At 39.8% G+C, this 13,213-nt stretch overlaps 1 protein-coding gene across 1 annotated transcript in view; it reads left to right on the top strand.

Annotated features, from left to right (window-relative positions):
* Positions 1-13,213, top strand: part of CPNE4 (copine 4) — a 242,934-nt gene that overhangs the window by 41,348 nt on the left and 188,373 nt on the right. Inside the window, exon 2 of the mRNA XM_075054924.1 lies at positions 5,067-5,254. Within this exon, the coding sequence (XP_074911025.1) occupies positions 5,067-5,254 (188 nt within the window). The remainder of the gene's footprint in view (positions 1-5,066; positions 5,255-13,213) is intronic.

The raw sequence follows: 13,213 nt of genomic DNA, 5'->3' as shown, positions 1-13,213 counted from the left end.
GCTGAATTCAAAGCTTTTAGATCTTGGAGAGAGGCACGTACTGTTTGTATTTCACATCAGAGATCCTTACTTTTGTAAGCACTAGATGACTAAACATTTTTAAGCCATTCAGTCCCTCTGAGAGAGAAAGATGTAGCTGGCAAATATGAAATACTGGTTTTCAGTGTCATCCAGTTATCTAGCCAGGCACAAATTTCTAGACTTGTATGCTGTTGCTTTTAATGAAATATCTACACATAGGAGCCGTTGTAGTTACCAGAAATGCTGGGCTCATGTCTGTCTTTCAATTTTCTGCGTGGTTTTGGAGCTAAGGGGCCCAAATCATAGATTAGTACCTACCTGTGCTAAGCATAGGAAGAACAACAGATCACAGAGACAATCTGTACCCTAAAAAGTTTATAGTTTGTCTCCTGCTTAGACACAGAGAAGTAGAGGTTGGAAAGGACCTCTGCAGATCATCTATTCTAAACCTCTGCTCAAAGCAAGTTGCTCAGGGCCATGTCCAGACAAGTTTTGGGTATCTCCAAGGTTGGAGATTCCACAAGTTCTCTGAGCAGCTTGTTCCACTGTTCAAATAACCTTATAGTGTAAAGTTTCCTTTTCTTTAGTAAGAATTTTCAGTATTTCAGTTTGTGCTGATTGCCTCTTGTCCTGTCACTGGGATCTGCTAAGAAGAATTTGGCTTCATGTTCTTTATTGCCTCCCCATCAGGAATTTATATACATCAGTAAGATCCCTCTGAGCCATGAATCTCTTAAAAAATGTCAAAAGAGCACATAAATTTATACTAAATGAGCTCTAAGTATGCCAAATGTAGAATATTTTTGAGGGAGTGGAACTGTCTTCCAAGGTCCTCACTTTTATTTTGTATCCCATAGGGTACATGGTGCTGTCAAGGCCTTTCACAACTTTTGTTTTGTTTTTCTTTTGTTAATGTAGTATATGCTTCAGTTTCAGCACAGTATACTTTAAGTTTTCTTCCAGTTGGTACTGCCTTCTTCCTTGCTCTTTCACCATGGAGAGGTGAAACCATAAGGCCTGGTCTTGTTTCCTCATTCTGTGCCATCTAGCACTGGTTAATAAGTTTGTGCAGGAAGATGTTTTGGGTTTGTGTGGTGGGGTTTTTTGGTAGCAGGGGAGGGGCTGCAGGGGTGGCTCCTGTGAGAAGCTGCTAGAAGCTTCCCTGGCTACAAGTCGGACCCTCCGCTGGCCAAGGCCGAGCCCATCAGCGACGGTGGTAGCGCCTCTGGGAGAACAGATTTAAGAAGGGGAACCTGCAGTGAGTGAGGGGATTGGAATGTGAGAGGAACCCCTCTGCAGAGACCGAGGTCAGTGAAGGAGGAGGGGAGGAGGTGCGCCGGAGGAGGTTGATGCCCCTGCAGCCCGTGGTGAGACGACAGGCTGTGCCCCCCCAGCCCATGGGGGGGGAGCGGGGGAGCAGATGCCCATCTGCAGCCCAAGGAGGAGCCCACAGTGGAGCAGGGGAAGAGTGAGGAGTCCTCCTCCCCCTGAGGAGGAAGGAGTGGCAGAGACAAGGTGGGATGAGCGGACCCAACCCCCATTCCCCATCCCTCTGTACTGCTGGTGGGGAGGAGGTAGAGAAAATTGGGAGTGGAGTTGAGCTGGGAAGGAGGGAGGGGTGGGGGGAAGGTGTTCTAAGGTTTGGTTTTACTTCTCGTTATCCTTGTTTTGATATGATGGGTAACAAATTAAATTGATCTGGGTTTTTTTGCTCAAGTTGAGCCTGTTTTTTGCCCATGACCATAAGTGGTGAGTGATCCCTTCCAGTCCTTGTCTGCACCCACGAGCTTTTCCTTCTCTGTTTTCCTCTTTTTCCAGAGGAAATGGGAGAGAATGTATGTAGCAATGAACCAGAAACTTCAGTAGTATGTGACTTATCAGTTCACTTACTTTCATATCTACATTATCACTTTCCTCTCGCAGATGTAGCTCTTAGTGACTATTAAAGCCACATGGATATTGAAGGAATAATGAGGTTCTAGTGAAGTGAAAAAGGAAGAGTTTGTAGCAAAGAAAAATGAACAATTTATTCCTCCATCAATAATGTACGTAGTTAATTGACAAAGAGCTTCTTATGCAATCTAACTTGTCTATGTTTATGTAAAATAATACCTTTTTTTAAGCTACTTTCAGTAGGCTCAAAATCTATTTTCCAGGCCCCCCAGCTTCCTGGTAATGTGACATCAGTACAACAGCCCAAGCTGGTGATTATATTGAAAGAAGAATATAACAGGACAAAAGAATAAGACTATGGCTTGATCTTTTCCATTGATAAATTTAGAACTTGTAAAATCTGAAGTAATAGTTGTAGTGATTAAAAAGAAATATAATCTTATACTTACCCGCTGTTCTAAAAAAACAGTGTATAATTATTGTGGGTGGAAGAAAAATACATCTCTCCCCCTCACTCTGATACTTTTTTCCTTTTCTCTTTAGTGTTGAAATCATCCAGTTTAATTAAATCACCAACTTATTCCTGCACAAAGGATGACATTTCATTAATGATGTAAGATGTGCATGAGACAGAATTCACCCAATTTTCAAATGGATTTCAATTTGGAAAGGGCAACATGTAAAAAATGTCTTGTAAATGTGTAGGATGAGCTTGTTGAACAGCTTTCAGAAGGAGATGGGATTATAAAATGAATAATTAGACAACAGTCCCTTCCCCCACCTCAGTTTCTAACAGTCTTTTTGTAATCCCAGTTGATAAAAATTTAGGTACCTGACATCATATATTAGGGATACATTAGAAATAGAATGAAAAAACAAACTTGTGATGATTGCTAGCAAAATACATATATACATATAATTTTCTCTGTAATTTTTACCTAAATAGTAGCCTTCAGTGGCTTCATCAAAGTTACCACCACCTAAATCTGTTATCTTTTTGGAAAGAAAGCAACAACAAGAAGAAAACCAGTCTCCCAAACATTGTTTTGAATCATCACTTTTGGTAGCACTTTTTCCAGACACTTATTGTTGTGCTTAGTTGAGGTATCACGTCAGGTCCCTCTTGCATGCAGATCATTGCTTCTCAACTTATGATTTTATCAGAGTTGTTACGATTAGGCTAGAGCCCAGTTCCCTCTGCTTGCCATTGCTTTCAAGCTAGGACTGTCATCTTGCCGTCGCTAACGTGAATTGAGCCAGCACAGAATGTTGTTCCCTACTCTGTAAAAGACTGAGATTTGAGAGGTGCTGGTCTATTTTCATGGTCAAAAGTCTTATCTAAAAGTGCATGAGAAGCTAAACTAGTGTATAGAAATACACTGTGTAAAAGTTCAGTATGCTCTTTGGGCTTTATAACATAGTCTAATATCATTACCTTTTCCATATTTTTAGTTTTGCTTTTTTTTCTCAGTTATGTTTCTTTCCTAGTGGTAAATCCAAGGGAACGTAGTTTACATGACAGCATTTACAGGTAACTGGGCAGGGCTGAAGGAGGCTATTTTGATCTTAGGGTGTCAGGCACTATGGTTGTGGCATGGCTCACATTTCAAGAAACCTGTTTTATCATAAGGAAATATGCCTGTAGAGCCTGAGCTAGAGTGTTGGTTAGAGCCCATCCACATTCACTTCACTTACAAACATATTGAACCCAGCAGGCTGGGGTTTTCACAGCAGATAGGTGGCCATATAATAAGTTGTTGTATAGATTTGAAGAATTTTAAATAGTTAACAAGCTTTTCTTTCATCTGCAAGGAGAGATGATCATCTGCCTCATCGTTCCCACTTACATTCCTGAAGTTTATCTGTATTAGACGTTCACACTGGTTTGCCAGCTCTTCTTACTCTGAATTTAGAAATCCCTTTCTAATTTTGCCTTTATAATTCATAAGAAAACTGGATATTCTGAAGGTGTAGTTTTGAGGATTTTGTTTTTATTTTTAACTTTGCAGAGTTGGGGAAAGAAAACTTCACTTTCATTTCCATATTGCCAAAATTTAACTTTCATCAAAATGGTTCTCAAAAATCATTAATCCCTTAGGACAGGGTGTTGTGGAAGAGACAGTGAAGAGGTTTGAAACAGATAATCCTGTTGATAATCTGGTAAAATAAATCTGCCCTCTAAAAGTGTGGAATTAATTTTTGCAGCTCTTATGTATGGGGTAAGGGAGGTGCAGGCATTAATCCTTGTATTAGAGGACAGGTTTTTAGGGGTTGGGCTGTTAAGCTCAGAACAAGTAAGCAAATTAAAGCATTCCCATATTCTTCATTGACGCAAAAATGATTGTATAGTAATTTTTGTGAAGCTCTGTGTTAAAAATGGGGGTTTTATTGCTTCTGTTGAGAGCAAAGGCTTGAGCTACAAGATTGGTGGTGGTGTTTATAATGAAGTAAGGGCTAGAGTTTCCCACTATTCCAGCAGTCTCTGTTCATGTAACTGTGACTCCTGACCCAAAAGGGCACACACAGTATAACAAGAAGATTTGCCAGCATAAATATCCTGCCTATCTGCTTAGAACATCAGTCTTGACTACTTGCTTAGGAATGGGGGGAGGTAATCTTCTGCAGTAAGTGTGGAAATAGTGAAATGTATTTTGGAATTTAAGGTTGATATGAAAGAGGCCTTCTATGGCATTTACACAAAAAGTTTGTGTAAGATGAAGCACATGCTTTTTAGATGGAGTATGGAGGAATAAAAGAAGACTGGAGGAGTGCTGAACAGATCTAATTTAGCCTTGTTACTGGAATAAGGTGTTGTCAGGAGAAATTCAGAACTACTATCCTGTCTATCCTTTGGCCTGGGGAAACGTGGCTCTATAAGCAGGAACAGAGCTGGAAGTTGAGGTCACAGTTCAACCCCAGAGTTCAGGGGTGTACTAGAAAATTTCATTCTGATCTTATTTCTAAACATACAAGATGATGTATTTCTTCTATAGATATTCCTTTGACTTTATTTTTTTTTTCCCCTCTTGCTCTGAATCTCGTTCACAGTTTTGGAGTCCCATTGGCTACCAGAATGTTGCGTTGGCTTCTGCATGGAAAGATGAACTGTACTGTGCATGCACTGTTCTTAATGGACCTTTTCTCTCTTTCAGAAGAAGGAATGAAGAAAATGAGCAACATCTATGAATCAGCAGCCAATACCCTGGGAATTTTTAACAGCCCATGCCTGACTAAAGTGGAGCTGCGTGTTGCATGCAAAGGCATATCAGACAGGGATGCCCTCTCAAAACCAGATCCTTGTGTTATCCTTAAAATGCAGTCGCATGGCCAGTGGTTTGAGGTGAGTGTTTAAAAAAATGAAAACGATTCTCCTGATGCTTTAGGACGGCATAGACAAACTGAGACAAAATTCAAATAACGAGGATAATAGAGAAGCAGCAAGTTGAAGCCTGTGGCATAATCTTGTAAGAGTGAAGGGAGATTTTCCATTAACTCTAATGCACTTTGAATCAGACTCTTAATAACACTTTGAACTCCTCTTTGGAGTATAGATTAAAAATGAAGATGATTAAAGAATGAAGCATCATGAAACTTTTCCCTTTAAGCTCTCTTGTTTCATAAAAGCTATATAATAGCAGAGATAATGATAGTGACCATCGTGCATTCCAATCTAAAGCAAAATGCTGTGGTAGAGAGGAGTATTTATTACTAGTTGGCAAGGAATTTGGTGACAGAGTAACTTGATTTGCAAATTTTGAGCATTACAGTTGGATTCACAGTTGAAATTAGTAACTTAAACTAATGCATTTACCTTATCAATTTGCCTTGTATTGCAGATTCCATGTTTGATTAAAATCCCACTTCATGTTATTTTACCTAATCTTAGAAACCGTTTGATTGATAAATGGAAACAGGATGTCTTAGAGACATGCAAATTGTAAATAAAGAACATTAGAATGGAATGTAATATTTTAAATGAACTCTTGGTTATTTTACTTAAAAGTTACACTTGAGTGTTTGTGGTTAATCAAGCTAAAAGGTGTGAGTTTTAATGGAAAGTATGTATGAGACGATTAGGAATATAATAGATACAGTTCATATTGAGCGAGCATTCACCCCTGTCTTTTCAACAGTTTCAGCATTCAGAATAAGAATGTGTTATCTATCAAAAGATGCTGTGAGCATATGCAGAAAGCAAAATCCTAAATTCATGAGGCTTTTTTAAATTTAATTCAGCCAAGTTTGTCAGACTTGGGTGATTTTGTTCCAGTTATTCCAATTGTGTGGTTTTGACCTATGGACCTCTGAAACTTTTCCAGTGCAGGGTCAGCACCAGCATAGCAAAGTGAAGGTTTTTTGGTGGTATTCTTCCTCTTAGTTCGCTGCTGTGGAACTATTAGGTAGGTCCCTGGTAGAAAACCAGTCTATAAGTAGAAGTAAAACTCTCACAATTGTCCTAGTGCTACAGCATAGGTGTCTTCATGTAATTGAAATTTAAGGGGATATAATAGCCCAAAAAAGGTATTTCTAGCTAGCCATGTAGAAAGGAGCATTTAGCTGCACTGTATGTAATCACTTAAATTGTAGAAATTAATGAAACAATGGACTGAAGGTCAAAATAAGTGAAACGCCCCTGTTTGGAAAGGACAGACTCAATCTTTTGGGCCATTTAAGTTCTCTGAAAAACCTGGAGTGCATTTCATACAGTTTGCCTGTTGCCAGTTATGACCAGGGTAAGTAGCTTTAAATTATATATTCTTATGTTGTAATGGAGATTCTTTTTATTTGATGTGGTTTTTAATTTGGAAAGTGAGTGTCTGAATAGAGTAATTCTTGCAGAACAGATCTCTGCTTACTGATATGATTCTCATCTTATGTCAGTTGTTCCTACTGTCTAATGAAAGTCCAGGGTATTCATTTTAGTATGAACAAAAAGGTTTTATTAGTTTATGTTCCTATCAGTGCTGCAGAGCTAATACAGCTCTGACATGATGAGCCTTTTCCTATTCTGGCCAGCACATTCTCAACAGAATTTTTAATTAAGTTCCAATTGGTAAGCTAAATTGAGCAAAGTCATTCAGGTGTAGCTGAAGACATAATTTGGCTGGAAGAATCTTCTGCTGATGACAATCAATGATCCAGCAAGACCCGAGACAGCAGACAGACTAATAATTAAAAAAAAAAAAAAAAAAAATCTAGTTACTAGTGAAGTGAGTATATTCCACATAGAAACCACTAAATGGCAACCCAAAGAGGACTGGAACTGAAGAGTTTTGCATCTATGGATTTAGTGACCTCATGAACTGTCTTGAATTTCCAGAAAACTTAAACTCTTTGGAGGCTGGATGTCTCCAAACAAACTGTAGCAAAATCCAGTATTACTGAAACACGCATACTGATCACATATTCTGGTTGTGTGGAAGATTTATGAAGATGGAGCAGCTCGGTTGAAGGTGCCTGAAATACAGGTTGTAGTCTGCATGTGGTTGTGCTCTTGTGAATAGGTGCTTTTGAAATGTGTGGAAGGTACTGAGGACTGACTGCACAGCTCCTACTAGGCCAGATGAAGCTGAAGCTGGTGGGCTTAGGCTGATGGGATTGCATTGTGCATGCAATTAGAGGTGCTAGGATGTGAGTGATTCACTCTACAGATGCAGACAATCCCTGAAAGTGAGGAATCTGTGCATATTTGAAAATTTTGATAAAACATGTCAGCCTGTCTCTGAGGAGAAATTTTTTTTTCAGTTCTGCAGTACTGTGCATGCGTGTGTGTGTGTGTAAATTATGCCACCCCCACATATAAATATAGAATGAAAATATTCATCCTATTATAGAGTGGGTAGATAATATAATATTATAAGATATAATATTTATAAGATATTATATATATATATATAAGATAATATATATAAGATTATAATAAGATAATATCCATTATATAGTGGGAGTTTCCAGAGATTGGAAATGGTATATATATGTTTGGATTTTTTTGGTTTTGTTTTTTTTTTTTATTTAATGTTATGTTATTTTATTTAAAAATGTGGTGGTTTTTCGGGGGGGGGGAGTTCTTTGGTGGTTTTTTTTCCCTTTTTTTTTCCTTCTTCTTTGTGTTTTTTTCTTTGTTTTTGCTGGGTTTTTTTTCTGGTTTTTTTTTTTTTCCTTGGGTGTTTTTTTTTTCCTTGGTTTTTTTTTCTTGGTTTTTTTTCTGTTTTTTGTGGGTTTTTGTTGTTGTTGTTGTTGTTGTTGTTGTTTTTGGTTTTGTGTTTTTTTTTTTTTCTTTCAGTCACAGAATGGATGATGTTGTAAGGTACCTCTAGAGGTCATCTGGTCCAACCCTCACTGTTCAAGCAGGGACACCTATAGCCAATTGCCCAGGACTGTGTCAGACAGTTTTTGAATATATCTAAGGAGGGAGACTCCCCAACCTCCCTGGCCAACATGGGCCAGCGCTCAGTCACCCTCACAGTAAAAAAGTGTTTCCCGATGTTCCTGTGTCTCAGCTGGTGCATGTTGCCACTGGTCCTGTCACTAGCTACCACTGAAAACAAGCCTAGTTCTGTCGTCTTTGTACCCTCCCTTCAGATATCTATATGTATTGGTAAGATCCTCCCCTGAGCACTCCAGGTGTGGCCTCACCCATCCTGAGTAGCAGGAAAGGATTAACTCCCTTGATCTGCTGGCAATACTTTGTCTAATGCAGTCAAGGATATTGTGTGCCTTTGCCACCAGGGCACGTTGCTGGCTTGTGTTCAACTCCGTGTCCACCAAGTGCCCCTGGTTCTTTTCTGCAAAGCTGCTTTCCAGCTGGTCATGACCCTTGGCATGTAGTGGTGCATGGGGTTATTCCTCTGCAAGGGCAGGGCTCTGCACTTCCCTTTGAGCTTCATGAGGTTCCTGTTGGCTCATTCCTCCAGCCTGTCCAGGTCCTCCTGGATGGCAGCATGACCCTCTGGCATGTTAGCTGCTCCTCCCAGTTTGGTGTCATCTACAAACTTGCTGAGGGGACAGTCTGCCCCATCATCCAGCTCATTAATTAAGATGTGAAACAGGACTGGGTCCAGTATTGATCTCTGTGGTACACTGGTAGTCATTGGCCTCCAACTACACTTTGTGTCACTGATGACCAGCCTCTGGGCCTGGGTGTTTCCCAGTTTTCAGTCCACTTCACTCTCTGCTCATCCATCCCATACATCAACAGCTCCTCTATGGGGATCTTATGGGAGACAGTGTCAAAGGCCTTACTGAAGTCCAGATAGACAACATCCACTGCTCTCCCCTTATCTACCAGGCCCGTAAGTGCACAAATATGCACGCATACCTCCCCTCCGCCCCTTTTCTCTGTGTATGTATGTTGATGCTGTCTGAAAAGCACTATCTCCACCAATCTAGAATTAAAATTATATATTGTGTCTCCCAGGAAAATCAGCAGGTTACTCTTTCTCTCACATGAAGTTTGTATTTTTAGCCTGAGATGACAGGGTGGATATAGCAGAATTTAAGATTATGCTATCCATATATACTAAAAGACAATTTGCTGATCTGGGGCTGAATTTTAGCTCTTCTGACCTTAGTTTTAGGCAGGTACACCTGCAGGGTGGCCAAATGTTGTACTACTTAAACTGTTTGTTTAAGGTAATAATTTGATGGCTGTTTTTCCATACTGATTTGAATGTGTTCAAGGAGTTTAATTACTGGACTAAGCTTCAGATGGTGACTGGCTGAGTGGGGTAGTGGAATCAGGCAAAGGTACATGATGATAAATTCCTTTGCTCCAATGATTATTTTACCCACCTGCAGTGTGCATGTCCTTGTGTCATAAATGTTAATTGCCTATAGCACTGCAGTCTTTAGCCGAGATGTGCTAGCACTGAAATTCTCATTAACTTCTTATTTCTAAGAAAGTAGCTTGGGCGTGTTCACAGGTTATCTGCATATGGCAAGTACACATGTTATTTTGAAAGTCGAGTAAGTTGCTGAGCTGTGTCTGGTCATATCAGATTTACAGGCAATCAGGAGGTGTAATATAGCCTGATGTAGCCAGATGGAACGTGATGTCTGTAACTATGAAAAGAGAAGATGAGCTTAGGAAGACAGTAGCCATGTTTGGAAATCAGGGAGGGCTTCTTGTAGCTGTACTCCTAGAGCTTTCTCCGGCAGGACATAGAGTATCTGCTGTCTTGTGGATTTGAACAGCCAGCTAGAGTTTTTGCTTTTTCGCCTAAGTTTTTATTAAACTTGAAGTAACTGCAGAACAAATAAAGCAGCACTCAAAGACAACATGCAGTTACTAAAATTCATGTTCATGGAATTGCGTGAAATTTTTTGGATGGATAGGTGTGTTTACTGAAATAGTTTTGTTTCTTTTTTCATTAAAATATTATCTGAAGTCACAAGTTTGGTGAAACACAGTGAGCTTTGATAAAAAATGTGTAGGGCAGACCTACAACTTTTCATTTTGCTGTTTTTAAAATAAAAGGCATTCACTTGTCATTTAGCATGGCATTTGATTTCAATGATCAGCTTGGAATGATTAAAAAAACAGAACAGTTTTCTTCTTTTGCTTTCAGCACTAACCCTGTATATCCACGCAGACCTTCATGCAAACAGATAGTAGAGACCAGTTAGCTTGGAAATGCATGGAACTAATTCATGTGTAGAATACCAGTTGAGCCTACTAAGCAGGCTACCTAGGAATCAAGCTATAGGAAGGACACAGTCTTGCTCTTCATCTGTATTTGCATTTCCCCTTAGTCCTGCTCTCTCTTCTGTTTCATTTCTGAGTTAATTCCAGTGTCCTTCTCCTTCCTCTGCCTGCTTGCCTGCCTCAGCTCCCTATTTCCATTCCCAGCACCTGCTGGCTCATTTTGCTCCTCTGCATATTGGAGGGTGGGGGAGATTCCCTTCCCCTTCCTAGCATGGGGGAAGGATCTGAAGAGAAGACCTTTTGAGGCAGACTTCAGCTACTTGTTTCCATAGATACCCAAAAGTGTCTCTCAGTGTTATCCATCTGTGGCTGTTACAGTCCGCTGCAGAAGCCAACAAGCCATGAAATAGGGGAGTCTGTGGGTTGACATGTTCAATGACTACCAAAGTGTTCCAAAATAACTACAAAAGTGCTATGATGAGGGGAAAAAACCCCCATATACACATATCTAAATAAACCTAAATAAATACATCCTTTTCAGTTCATATAGATGAACAGGGTAATAGATGGAAGGATTTGGATGGATCTGAAAATTTAACGATTAGAAACAAGAATTACTGCCGCCCGCAGCCGTAGACAATCAGGCTCAAGGCTTGTCTAACCGTGTCTCCCATCTGCTAGTTGATGACAGCAAAGAAGTGTGAGATCAGGGAAATATGAAAGTATCTTTCCGGTTTGCTCTGCCAGCCCTCAGCGATCTGCAGCTCAGCGAATTCTTAAACAAGCATTTGTGTCTTTGTAATTAAAAAACATTGGTAGAATAACTTCCACAACTTTGTTCAAATAATTTGAAGGTTTTGTAGTTAAAAAAATAAACTTTCATGATACCGTGGGACATAAGGGTTCTGCAGTGTCGTGGTTTAACCCCAGCCAGCAACTAAGCACCACGCAGCTGCTCACTCACTCCCCCCCGCCCCCCCGACCCAGTGGTGTGGGGGAGAAAATCAGGAAAAGAAGCAAAACTCGTGGGTTGAGATAAGAACAGTTTAATAGAACAGAAAAGAAGAAACTAATAATGATAATGATGACACTAATAAAATGACAACAGCAAGAATAAAAGAATTGGAATGTACAAATGATGCGCAGTGCAATTGCTCACCACCTGCCGATCGATGCCCAGTTAGTCCCCGAGTGGCGATCCCCTGCCCCCACTCCCCCCAGTTCCTATACTAGATGTGATGTCCCGTGGTATGGAATAAACCGTGGGCCAGTTTGGGTCAGGTGCCCTGGCTGTGTCCTGTGCCAACTTCTTGTGCCCCTCCAGCTTTCTCGCTGGCTGGGCATGAGAAGCTGAAAAATCCTTGACTATAGTCTAAACACTACTTAGCAACAACTGAAAACATCAGTGTTATCAACATTCTTCGCATACTGAACTCAAAACATAGCACTGTACCAGCTACTAAGAAGACAATTAACTCTATCCCAGCTGAAACCAGGACATGCAGCTTAAGTGGTGAGTGAATAAAGTTACATTACTTGTATTTTTTGAACTTGCCACTTGCTGATCATTTTATGTCCCTTGTTCCTGTATTGGAGGAGATGCTATGAAAATCCCTGTTCATTTTCTCAGCGCCATCTGGGATTTTAGTCTTATGATTTGTCTGTGACTGTATATTTTGAAGATTAAGTATATCTAAGTCATCTAGGAATATGGATTAGTTTGAATGGTTATTTCAACCATGTTTATTTCAGAATGTTTTAGAGATGCAGTGCCAAAAGCTATTGCTATATTCCCATAGAGATTTTCAAGCAGTGATTTCAGATTTATTCTCTGCTTTAAAGAGCTGTAAGGCTTCACAGTGGGCTGGTTTATTGGATGTTCAGTGGCTTTTTGGATTATTATTTTTTTAATAATAGTCAATGCTAGAGCAGATTCTAGATATTCCTTTTCTGATTTCACTCTCAGATTTCAACTTGGTGAATAAACATACTGTATAAAATTAGTTGTAAGTAATGAGGTAACAGTAAGATGAACATACCATCTCATGAAGATTTTTCTCTGACAAAGAAAGGGATTTAAATTACAAAGTTCCAGTGAGATGTTTTGTATCAGATTATGCACAATTTGGTGGCAGGGAGGTGCTTTCACTGAATAGCTAGTATGAAATTAGCTCTTCTCATTGTGAAAAACTTCTGACTTGTTTGCAGATTTGTTTTGGGGTTTTTTTTCCTCTTCTGGATGTAGAACGGGGCTGATTAATTGGAAATGCTACCCATATTTTCTCTGGCCAAAGCTTAGGACAAAGTCTTTAATAAAACACTATATTTATTGTAAATACCTTTGGATTCATGTGAATCTTGATTGATGAAAGCCACCAGGGGAGAACTGAGTCTTTAATTGAAATGATCAAGACCTTCATCAGAAAAGAAAGGCAATGAGATTTTTTTTTTTAATTAAGCCACTATGTGGCCAAGGTCCTACTATTCCTGACTTGGAGCTGGGAATCTAGTTGATCGGCCCCTACTGCCTAGATCATTCAGGTCGTTAGAGCACTTAGTCTTGTGCACAGATCTGTGCTCTGCATGTCTTGCAGGTGATGATCTGTTGGTGCAAGTGTTGATTACTGACCTTTGGACCTAAGAAGAAGTGGGAGC

This window comes from Buteo buteo, chromosome 2 (assembly GCF_964188355.1).
Source record: "Buteo buteo chromosome 2, bButBut1.hap1.1, whole genome shotgun sequence".
NCBI lineage: Eukaryota > Metazoa > Chordata > Aves > Accipitriformes > Accipitridae > Buteo > Buteo buteo.
This window is presented reverse-complemented; position numbering and strand designations above follow the sequence as displayed.